The 12,236-nt window shown below is 37.2% G+C and overlaps 1 protein-coding gene across 3 annotated transcripts in view; it reads right to left on the bottom strand.

Annotated features, from left to right (window-relative positions):
* si (sucrase-isomaltase) overlaps nt 1–12,236 on the bottom strand; it is a 70,830-nt gene that overhangs the window by 54,042 nt on the left and 4,552 nt on the right. For all 3 annotated transcript variants that reach the window (XM_028464280.1, XM_028464282.1, XM_028464279.1), the window contains 7 exons: nt 11,942–12,093; nt 9,150–9,321; nt 8,707–8,815; nt 7,478–7,590; nt 7,242–7,367; nt 4,391–4,522; nt 1,512–1,631 (listed from right to left, as the gene is read on the bottom strand). In XM_028464280.1, the coding sequence (XP_028320081.1) occupies nt 1,512–1,631; nt 4,391–4,522; nt 7,242–7,367; nt 7,478–7,590; nt 8,707–8,815; nt 9,150–9,321; nt 11,942–12,093 (924 nt within the window). The remainder of the gene's footprint in view (nt 1–1,511; nt 1,632–4,390; nt 4,523–7,241; nt 7,368–7,477; nt 7,591–8,706; nt 8,816–9,149; nt 9,322–11,941; nt 12,094–12,236) is intronic.

The raw sequence follows: 12,236 nt of genomic DNA, 5'->3' as shown, positions 1-12,236 counted from the left end.
TAGTGACAAGTGTATGGACTTTATCTTTTGTTATTGGATATTTTTTTGGTGTTTCAGAGATTCTAACATGAATACACGTATCACTCTGTAGTTGCTTTCCTGGGCAGCAGTTGCTGCCGTCAGTTCGTCCCCGCCAGAGATCTCACAGATCTATGTGATCTATGCTGCCTGCTGCTCTGAGCAGACTGATATCCATCACTCCGCATCCAGACTAGAAAATGAATTCACCTTGAACACGTGATTCATCCCGTCTGTTCTCACTCTCTCTGACACCATTGTGTGTGTGGTGCGGACCTCCTCAGTCACGGAGGTCCGCAAGGACGCAAAGCAAAAGCGATCCGTTCCTCCTCAGTGTTTGTGGCTTTAAACTGTTGCTTCTGTACCTCGGTTTATCCGCTTGGTTTGCTGTGCAACTGTTGTGTCTAACGCTGTTATGGAGAATTCTGCTTGGACGTCTGTCATTTCACTTTTACATGTCTGACTTCAGTCGAGCTACCAATAGTAACGCCATACACAGCTCATGGAGCACACATGTTTGTAGAAAAATCTCTAAATGTCATTTTACAGAGTCAGGAGAAGGAGAATAGATTCACTCTCCACTCAGATTACAATATGCTCAAAAATCATTATGGATTTTTGACCAAATGATGCCAAAAAAAAGTTACATATTGCAGCTTTAAGCAATGACATTTTAAGTAACTGAAATTAGAAAGAAACCTCATTTGATTACCTAAGTACTTCAATAGTTTTGTATTACACATTGAGTACTGTTAATAAATTGGTCCCAAATTGTGAAAACTGTCTGTGAGGATGATGGATTTACTGTATTATGCATGCATTCATGCAATGTATTTATATCAGTGAACTGATTACAATAATTGTCTTTGGCAAAAGCCACCAATATTCCTATGTAGGAAAATGCCTAAAAAAACAAAACCTATATTTGCCTATATTTAGGCCAGAATTCTAATAATCCCATGGGTAAAACTACTACTATCAACTTTAAATTTTGAGGGGGTTGTTTCTGCCCTATTCCCAGCCTACGCCGCATATATATATGCCAATGAATGCAAACAGAAGAGAAAGACTATTAATTAGAGCAACCATTGCCTAAAAACGTCTTTTAAAAATCTCTGAGGAAAGATATCGTTGTTTTTTAACACATTATTAACACAAACTAATACCTAGCACGTACCAGTATTTATTACACCTATATTTTACTCTTCAATAACATAATAGTGTTTGATCATTTAAATGCAGATGTTTGCCTATTAAATTTTTTCATTTTCTTTTTTTATTTCTCAAAACCTCAGGTTAAATGTAAATTATGCATGCAAAAGAGCCTGAGACCAAACACATAATTATAATCCCATAATATTTTTGATACATTTAAAGGCATAATTAATAAGGGTTTGTTTTTCTGAATTCCAAGCCAACAATAATGGGTTTAAACTTTAAAGAACAGAATAATACAGTCTCAATTACAGTGTTGGTTTTTAAAAGCAGCTTACCTCTCCCAACAAGGGACTGGTCCCATCTGATTCATACACCCAAGCTCCCTGAGCAGTCCCACGGTCATATGATTCATATGCAGCATTACCTTCTCTTTTTCTGGTAGCTATTGCAGGATCCTGGAAGAAAACATATCATGTTACTTTAAAACGTAAGCACAAAGGATACATTAATCCATTTACTGCTCCTGTAGATCTTCTGTTAAATTGTTCCAGTGTTGTAGTATGCGTGTACCGATATGTAGAGCGCTGGAAAATGCAGACCTGTTGCTTGTTGTCACAGAACGATGGAAGAGAATTTTAACCGACATCTGTCCAGGAAGCACCCAGAGAAGCAAGTACCGTAGATGCCGATGCTAATGCTACTTTGACTGTTGATAATATTATCATAAGCTAGCTGCGAAATAACGACAACCGTAGCCTCTAAACTTACTCAAACAATGGTTCCATGATGTTTGGTGATATTTGATTGTGATATGTTTTTTTTCAATGCCACAACCATGAATCTTTAAACAGAAAAGTTAATTAACATTAGGTCCATCAATTCTGAAATTGGATGACGTGTGACGTAATTCCAGCACTTGACTCAGACTCGAGCTATGGTACTCGACTACAACACTGGTTTGTTTATATGCTAAAGCAATTTATCCCTTAAGGTGGATGGATAAAAGAGCATTTTGCCTACTAGCTTACTTAGACCAGGACATGAAGTAAAACATTGACTGGTTGATTGGTTCAGACGACCAAATCCAGAAGCAGAAAATTATCGAAGCACACACATTAACTATGCATCCTTTAGGATGGATTTGTAATACAGGATTTTAAACATTAAACACACATATGCTTCATAAAAACCTATACAATATGCACCAGCACTGCCACCACTCTTCTTAGCCACTCCGTGCCTTTTTTTTTTTTTTTAGAAAAGCCTAAAGAGCCAAATCTACTGTTTCTACAAAACTCGAAGCAATTAATGAATGAGTTTTTTATCTGTTAATTAAGCGTCATAAGTTTGTAGGACTCCTTACTCTGTTGGGTGTATTTTGTTACTCAAGCCAACATGTACTATTGCGTGTAGCTGGTAGCGCTAATTGTGTTTTTTATGATGGTTAATCAATAGGTTATTGGGCAACATTACCTTGCAACTCAATTTAGATAATATACAATTATAAATACTTAGGGTGACCAGATTTTTAAAACTCAAAAGCGGGACAGTATTATCACCAACGATTTGCATATGCTTTCATTTTTAATGAAAAAAGTCCACATCAATGACATTTCTTTTTTCATCATTTAGGATGAAATTGATTATTGCAACAGCTGAACCAAATTTAAAGTGGTCCTCAGTAAAAAAAAAAAAAAAGAGAAAAAAAAGCGACATTTTAAGTTAACATAAAATTGATTTGAATATCACTCCGCTGTACAGCTAATGTAAATAACGTTAATTATCGTTATATCTTAAACTACACACTGCAGTACACTGTCACTATGTACACACTGCCGGTATTAAGTATTCAAAAACTCCAATTTTTGTGTGTATGGTTGTTAATAATACATATTAAATGCGTCTTCAATCAGTTTGAAATATGAGCGGAATGCGACCCTGAAGTGACGCGCATGTTCAGAAGAGGTCCTAAAGTGACCCATGACCCCACAGTGTTTACAGAAGTAAATATGGAGGCTTTCCAATAGAAGTCAGCAAATCATAACTTTAAGGAGAGTAAAAAAGGATAGAGCCAGGTTTATTGTTCTAGTCGTTTGTTCTGATGGCTGCTACATCTTTACAATGGACTGTTTGGACGTGGAGTCGGAGTCAACAGTGGTGGGATAGGGATGTCAGCGGCTTCAATGTACTATTACAATCTGAGTTGTGCTGTTCAAACTGTCTTTAACATATGGGCAAAAAGATCGGATTTGGGTCGCATTTGCCTGCAGTGTGAACATAGTGTGATATTGCTTAACGCCCCGCCCCCACGCTTTGTCTCGTTCTTATAAAGCAGCCTGAGCTCGGCTACGAAGTGGGTGGGAGGAGGGTGGGCCGTCCTCTGGCCCTACTTCACCGTGCGGGGAGGAGGAAGTCAGTGTCCTGTCTATAGACACGCCCACTCATGAATATGCATAAGTAGCCGTTTTCTGTAGAGTTGCTCAGAAAGTGACTTTTCAGAGGCTAAAACTCTGGAAAACAGGCGAGTTTGTGAAAATAAACCTCAAATACTATGTTTTTGGGGTTCTTAGAACAAATGGAGATGGGAGATAAATAGCATAATATGGGACCTTTAATTTTCAATGTCATCGACCAATCAGCAACAACTTGTAGACGCGTTGAAGACTTTTAAGCTTTTCAATTGGTTTATATTGCCAGCGCGACTATGGCATCTGTTGTGATTGACAGCTGACAGTCCTCAGAGATCACATTTTATTTTTAAGCAAAATGCGCTGCTGCTTCCACGGTCTTTTCTGTCAGCGGCAATAGACGTTCATTTCTTAATAAATGGGACAAACGGAACCGAGCAGTGAAAAACCGGGACAAATTAATGGTTTTGGGTAAATCGACTGAGACATGAGACATAGATTTTAAAACCGGGACTGTCCCGGCCCCGAGTAAATAGGGACATTTGGTCACCTCATACATACTACCAAATAGCCAGACACGGGGCTGTTTGGCTTCGACCTGTTATACTATAATAATTACTAAAAGCTGTTGTGTGTGATGTGATAAAATGTAATGGATCAAGTATTTGAGGCAAAATCTAGTTTTTTTTGTCAAAAAACAACACTGCAACACAAAAAATCCAGGATTACTTTGGTTTGAAACCATCTCATGATTATTTCATTCATCATAATGTAAAAGTTTCCATCACAATGGTGTGAGTTCTTACCAGAATGAGAATATATTTCTGTCCTTTCTCGTGAAGATATTCAGCAAACTGAGGCAGTTCACTGAACTTCACTTTATCATAGGTGAAGTCCATTTTGTTCTCCATGTAATCTATGTCAGTGTATTGAATCTCCTGCATTCAGAAAAGAGAAGCACTGTGTATTAGTATCACATTTATTTCTCTGCTCACAATTAGTCATTTCAAATGAGGTTGTAGGCTGACGTCCAAAAATGTCAGTGCATATCTTTGCCACGTTTGCAAAATAGAACTAAAATAAACAAATCTGCATCTAAAGAAATGGACACACAATATAGGTTTATTCCAACTAAAAATTATATTAAAAATGGATCATTTAAATATTCTAGGGATAAAAGCTGAAGGAAAAAAAAAAACAAGACACAAAATTTCTTTACTCAATTGTTGATTTGCATTTACTGGACTTTTAAAAGATAAAATTTGAAAAAAAATAAAAAGTCCAAAGCTTAAAAGGACAATAGTATTATGGACATATTCACATGTTTTTTGCCAGGATGTGACTTTTATGTTTGATCACTGCTTGCCTGTTGCCTGCCAAAATCTACTTCTTATCAACGGGGCAGATGGTTTTCGGAAGCTCTGCCAGATCCTTTTCTCTAATGATAATCAGCTTCAGACATATTAGGGAGAATGTGATAATACCCTCTGTGGTCTATCTAATGGTTATCAAACATGTTGCCCGAGTACAGCGAGAGAGGAAGCAGCTGCATCCTAATGTCTTTGGTTATGAAAGAAGGATTGGAGATCATCAAAGAGAAATATTAAGATGGGTGGGGAATTTGTTTGTTTTTGATCTTTAGATAAGTCTGAATTCAAACTGCATCTGTGATCATTGCAATAGCTGCTGAGTCGTGATGCAGTTGAAACATTTAACGGTGACATGAAGATTAGGATTAGAAGTTGACTTTGGTAACCAAACGCATCACACACCAGGTCACCAAATGAGAAACTTCCAACAATTGACAGACTTAACGGAGATAAGTTTGAAATAAAAAACCAGGCCAATACCCAAGAAATGCCAACCTTTACTGGTATTTATAAAATGTCTCGTAGAGGAAGAGTTGTTTCAATGCTTTTAAAATTCAAATCAGGATGAATGAGATTATGAAAGTAACTCGGTCAATTGATCTTTGATCAGTGCTAACAGTCAGTGATGCTTGAAAAATGGCCGTCTCAGGATTGAACTCATAGAGCACAGCAGACTCTCCATTGCTTGACAGAAAGCTGGATTACCCCGTCTAAGCTAAAGGCCATCCCGATCACTCTGACTGTCTGTTGAACTCTGCTTTCACCTTCAGATCACGTCTGCACAAGGAACGTTGTGGTTCAGGCCTCTTGAAACCTCCCACTTCTGCTCGAGTGCTTCAAATTTAAAATGACGTGTTAAAGGCATTAGATACTTGCATTATTCGTACCTCTAAAAGTAAGTCAAATATACTTAGAGATTACTTAGAGTTGCTTTAATGGGTACTTCATTGAGTATATTTTTAAATCAGTGATTTTACTTGTACGTAAGTACATTTTAAAAGAAGTAAAGTCATTCATTACATTTTTACACCCAACCGTTACCGGGTAAATTATTGTTTTTTGTTATAAAATGATCAACAGACATTGTGAAACTACAAAAAATGAAATGACCAGATGCCAATCAAAAGAACCACACGCCAAAATAGCATTGAATGCTGGTTATTTTCTCAGTTTTAGAGTTCATATATGTAGCTATACGTTTTCTTTCAAAATGAATTGTATAAAGTATATATGTATAAGTTTATACATTAGAAGTTTACTGTCTGCAAGGAAATGTGGCAGGATTTATTCCCTAAAAATAAAAGTGTGGGGTGAAAGTAACTAGTAACCTTTACTTTGAGCACTATTTAATTGAGCCACTTTTTACTTGCACTTGAGTAATTCATGTATGAATTTACTTGTGCTTGAGTAGAATTTCAATCAAGTCAGAGAACTTCTACTTGAGTAGGATATACTGTATCAGTACACACACACACACACACACACACACAGGTTTTCCTCCTGATAAGGTTTGGTTAACCGTTCCTAAGGGAGGGCTAGTGACACTCACAATTAAGAAAAACAATAAACAAATTATTATTTAATTTTTCTGAAAGAATAAAATTTATAGATGTTGCTGAAAGGATCTATTTCTTAAGAAATAGATCCTTTCAGCAACATCTATATGTTTTATTCTGTTAACTTCAGAGGACACATGCAGACAAGTAATTTTAGGTAGTTGTTTTTTTTTTTTTTTAATTTGGCATCAGATCTTAAAAAATGTAATTAAATTTAGATGTAATGAATGACAGCACTGCATTTTACTGAGATTGCATCACGTTTCAACAAATTATTTTTTTTCAAAATCTTATTTTTTGTTTTTTTTGTTTTGTTCTCATATTTATTTTAAAATAAATAATTGTATAAAGTCACTATCAATTCTCAGTTAAGATTAACTGTACTCATTGGTTTTAAACCTTTTGAATAAGATACGATTGGGGACGTTTATTGTCATAATAAAGCAATCTAAAGACAAGATTGATTAGGATTCTGCACATTTTTTTTTTTTTTTATTATCTGTGATATTGAGAGATATAAACCTACCAGTGTCAGACATTATTGTGGCAATAAAGCTGAACTTTACAACTTATGGTACAGCCAATGATGATGTGATCTTCAAAACACATTTCTTAAATCATGTTGTTTCCCTTTCATAATTTAGAAAACATGATAAGTGACGATTAGTAATATTACCAAATACTGACAACGTACTGAAAGGTAACAGGGACGTTAAATAATTTAAACCTACATAGGGAAGACCAGTAGCACGGTTTCTCTCCACTACTTTTTTGACCTCAGCCAGGCTTCCGTAGTCCCAACGAGAAATCTGGAATCCCAGTGACCAGTAGGGAGGAATCACAGGCCTGCCTATTAGCTGGAAAACACAACCAAATGGACTCAATTATATGTTAGCACTTGGTTAAAGGAGTACACTATCTAACAGAATAATTGCAGAATAAAAATGTTTTCATGTTCAAGCATTACCTCAAGGAACTCCTGCACTACTTGTTCTGGAGTGTCTCCAAAGAAAATGTAGAAGTCAAAGATTCCTCCAATTGCTCTGTAGGTTATAGCTGGTGCAGGCTGCAGTGTCACCTCTGTGATAGAGCAATAATAAAGTACAAATTATTTTTTGGCGCTCGAGTCATGTGACTTGGTTCTTCTGTTGTGCTATTCTTCTTCACAACGGGCTCTATTCTCCCATGTGCGTAAGGCCAAAAAGCAGCGCAGCTGCGCTGTTTTTGGCTGTGTGCTATTTAGGTCAGTCACTGCACTCCTTCATCCCAGTTACGCACTGTGGGCTGAACGTCCCTGAAATGTGGGTGTTCCCATTCAAATCTGGCTTTACACGCATTCTCCGGTGTGTGTAAGTCTTTTTCCTCTTACGCGCTTCTAACCCTGGAATAAGCGCCGTGCCCCGATAAAATGAAACATTATAGTACACTCGAAATATGGACTTGGTTACATTTGAAGCCACATGGACTCGTGCGTCTCGCAGCAGCAGCTGTGATCACTCAGCTGCTGCTGTGCGATTAATTAAAACTCTGACAGATGCAGACTTCTGTCCATGTTGGTCACAGTGATTAAACTATTTTCATACAATGTCCAATGTAAAGTCACAGTTTGATCCACTACATAGTGAAACAAGCTGTCATTTGTAGATGAGGATGGACCAGAAACAGTTCCCACACATATTTTAATGAGGCTCAGCTCAGGTCGCTTTAAACAATTTATATTTTAAACTGCGTATTATTTTGAGACAGTCAAAATATTTAATTCTATTTTTTCCGTTCACCCCCCCCGGCAAGAATCTCAAACTCTGCCTATTATATATATATATATTGGAACCCCATTATGTATTTTCATTGAGGTATATTAGTCCCACAATGAAAACCAAATATGCTGTTAAACAGAACTATTTGGAACCATGTTAAAGGATGTCATCTCATTTTCAATGATTACTTGTTGATTTGTCTCACAAATAATTACTATATATTGAATATTGAAACCATTCATTAATGAGGCTTATACTATCAGTGATATTGCTTACCTAGGACCATCATAAAATGTTCTCCTTTGGTTTAGTGTTTTATTGTGTGCTGTATAATCAAGTGTTCTTTAGTCTAATATATGCTTGCACACACACATTTAGTTAAGTTAGTTTAATCAAGATGAGTTGATGTGTGCTGCCGCACGTGTGCTTTGAGCTTTACCCATAGCATTGCTGTTCATTAAGAAGACCCCAAATGCTTTTCCATTGGCAGCATTGCCTTCATCCATGCACATGAAGAAGGGATAGTGTCCATACAGGTTATCCATTCCCTATGAGAAAGGCAGATAGGAATGACAGGAAGAAGGGATGTGCCAGACTTATGGTGACACTGTAGGAGTGACTGCACTACCTAATCAGCTTACAAGACATTCAATTATAAGCCCTGTAAGAAAGAAAATACACATGCAGGGAGCAGTTGTAAACACGGACTTAGACATGTGTATACACAGCAGACGGGCACACACCTCTCAGAGTAAACTCAAGCAAATATGATTTTCAGCCCATTTATTGATCCTTCCATCTATTATCGTCCAGACATGTGAAGGATGAAATGCAAGGTAACGTGTGTGTGTGTATGTGTGTACACAAGTGTGATCTACTTACCCCATTTGGAAAAGCGTCTCTCGTGAAAATGGGCCAGGTTCTCCAGTTTACATCATGACGATAATGTCTATGAACATGCTCTCCGAGGCCATAAATATTACTGGATGGCAGCGTAGCAGTGAGCTGTAGGTACTGGTCTGCAAACACCAGTGAAGTCTGTCTTGTGTCAAACCTATTTTATTCAGGGAAAGCAAAAGCATGCACTGATAAAAATATGAGAGAACAAAATAATTAGTGCTATCTGAGTTTAACATGTAAACGTGAAGATGGAACATACTATGAAACACTGAGGCTGCATTCACACTACAGGCAAATGTGGCCCAAATCTGATTTTTTGGGGGTCAAGTGACAAGATCTGATTTTTTAAAAGCAGTGTGAACACTCAAATCTGACCCATAACTGTTTTTTTTTCAAATCAGAATGTGACCATTTTCATATGTGGTCCTGAATCAGATACAGATCGGATCTTTTTCAATGCGACCTCAGTGTGAACGGTCAAGGCGGATTTAATGCGCATTTGATACGATGACGTCATTAGAAAGTGTGAGCTGTCCTCTGGAGCAGAGAGGGACGGGGACAGAATTGGGACAGGTTTGAAGCACCCACTGTTAAATTCAATCGTTTTTCTGCACAACAACATGATTAGCCTCATATTTGATTCATGGATTATGTAATTAGATCCACTGTCTCAAGTGTGCACGGCACACCTGTGTGTTTGACGTGCACTGGTTACCCCAGGCACTGATCTGATGTTGACATTAACAGTTGTTTGTTAATGAAAGTAATGCTTCCCAGTAAAACGAGGGTAAATATGTCATTTCTACGAGGAAAATAATAGATTTTAACTGACTGTTTCTGCTCAGGCTCTGACATAAATACCTAATGCCTGTCTGACCTGTCGGTTTAATTTTTGCTCTGTCGGGTTTCAGTCAAAGCTTGAAGGTTTATGTCATAAATGGTCCGTGTTTAAGAGCAAATCCGGCACCACAAAAATCCATCACAAAATATTTGTCTCTCTTTTTCTTTCTCCTCATCCTCATCTGCACCTGCTCGTTCATCCTCCGGCTCCACTGCACAAAAACTGACCCGCATGCGTCAATGCGCAATGTAATTGTAAACACTTACGGTGTCAGGTAAGGAATCAATAGCTACAATGACATTAAAGAAACGATGTACCAATGTTTTTAATGATTTAAGAACGTTGACTTAGGCAGAGATAATTTTTTACACGCAAGTATGTTCATACATACAAGGAATTTGTTTCCGATTGCTGGGGTCTCTCTAGCTAAAAGAACAATCTGGATGAATCAAATCACTTTTCTAAGTCAACTTTCAGAATGAGGTTGAAGGTCTTGATTAGTTCATAAAGATAAACAAGGTAGTATGTGGGTTAATGGTTGAGACCAAAGGTTATTGCATGTAGAACAGAGCAATAAGTCTTGGTGGTCCTGTCAATGTGTCACTATGGGAGGCAATTATTGTTCACATTTGCATGTATTAAAAAGATTCAGAAATAAAAGCTGTGAAAAATTCTCACTTTGGTTTATTACAAAATATGATAATACAATGTAAATACATAAGATAAATCCACTGTTTTATTATAAGGATTAAATGGGAAAATAAGTCAATCAATCCGACCCATTAAGGGAGAAGTCCACAAGTGGTTTGAGTTCAGTTTCAGTCATTTAACAGTTATGTTTATTGTCATTGCTTCTGTGCAATTAGGATGAATTTATCTACAATAACTCTCTTACTGTGGTTAAGGATTCTTTATATAAATCTGTTTTGAACATATGCCAATATTATTTAACGGAAACTCAAAACAAAAGAAATAAGTAATTCAAAGTTAATGCTGGGGCTTTGTGTGGCTAGGTCTTTTGATGAATTTGCTATTGTGTAAATGACAACAAAACTTATTCATAGTAAATATAGTAGTGTCTTTTTCTTATCATGTTTTGCAGGAAATTTATGAGGACATTTCAAGTATTTTGCTGTTGTTTTTATGGATATAAAATGTCTGAGGTCTCCATAATCATTGCTGTAAGCAGATTGTTGCATCAAGATATAATCTCGTGACCAAATAGTAATACATTTCTTGATATGAAGAGTTAAAGCTTAGGAAACACTGAACTGAACGCTCACAGTTACTCGTCATACATAATGACATTTCTTATGGTGTTTGATTTGCTGGCGTGTGATTCGAAGACACTTGATCTTTGTGATGATAGCCAGGGCATGCTGAATATTATGAATCAACATAAACATAATAGCTTATTGCTGTGGGAAAGCAGCATGTAGCAAGGAGAAGTATGGCACTACATTATGTGACAGTAATCCATGATAATGAGATGATGTGGTGCACATGTCCCCTATAGGCTTCCTGACATAATGGCATCAAATGAGGTGTGCAGAATCAACGCTAACCTATCGGCAGCTGTCAAATATTGAAGGTGAACATTCAACCAAGAATTAAGAAAATAATTTATGATAAATATTTGCCAAAAACTGCAAACTTCATTTGTACTGCCCCCTTCAGTCGGTGGTGGCACTATAACAACCTCCAGCTGCAAAATGTGTCTTATGATGCCCCAAGCGATAGTTAAAACAGAATACATAACACTCTATATGTCCTGTATACACAGTACTTTATACATTATATAGGGTTACCAATGCCTGAATACACAATACTTCTGTCTTGTCCATTTCTTATGGATTGTAATGCAACTCTAAAGACCACTATATCTAGTTAATCAGACTATTGCAAACAGAACACACACATTAAGAGCACTCACAGGACTTTTTTGTTTTCCTTCCTGCGCACAATGAGGGCAAACGGATCATGTGTAATCTCCACTGTGTCGCTAACGGGGCTGGATGGGTTACTCTTGACACTTTTGACGTGCTCGTGGGGCACCTCAAACCTCTGCTTGTGGGCATCAGAGATCTGAGGAAAAAGAAGACAAGTGTTCAGGTTGTGTGAGCATGGCCCCACCCTCTGATGATCATGTTCTTTGAGTTCTTGGTGTGTTGAAACCTCTGGTAAATCAGTGTTTCATTTTAACAATACGCTATTTCAAAAACTTCCTT

The sequence above is a fragment of the Gouania willdenowi genome, chromosome 13, assembly GCF_900634775.1.
Source record: "Gouania willdenowi chromosome 13, fGouWil2.1, whole genome shotgun sequence".
Taxonomy (NCBI): Eukaryota; Metazoa; Chordata; class Actinopteri; order Blenniiformes; family Gobiesocidae; genus Gouania; species Gouania willdenowi.
Note: the sequence above shows the minus strand (reverse complement) of the source record. Positions and strands in the feature narration are given on the sequence as shown.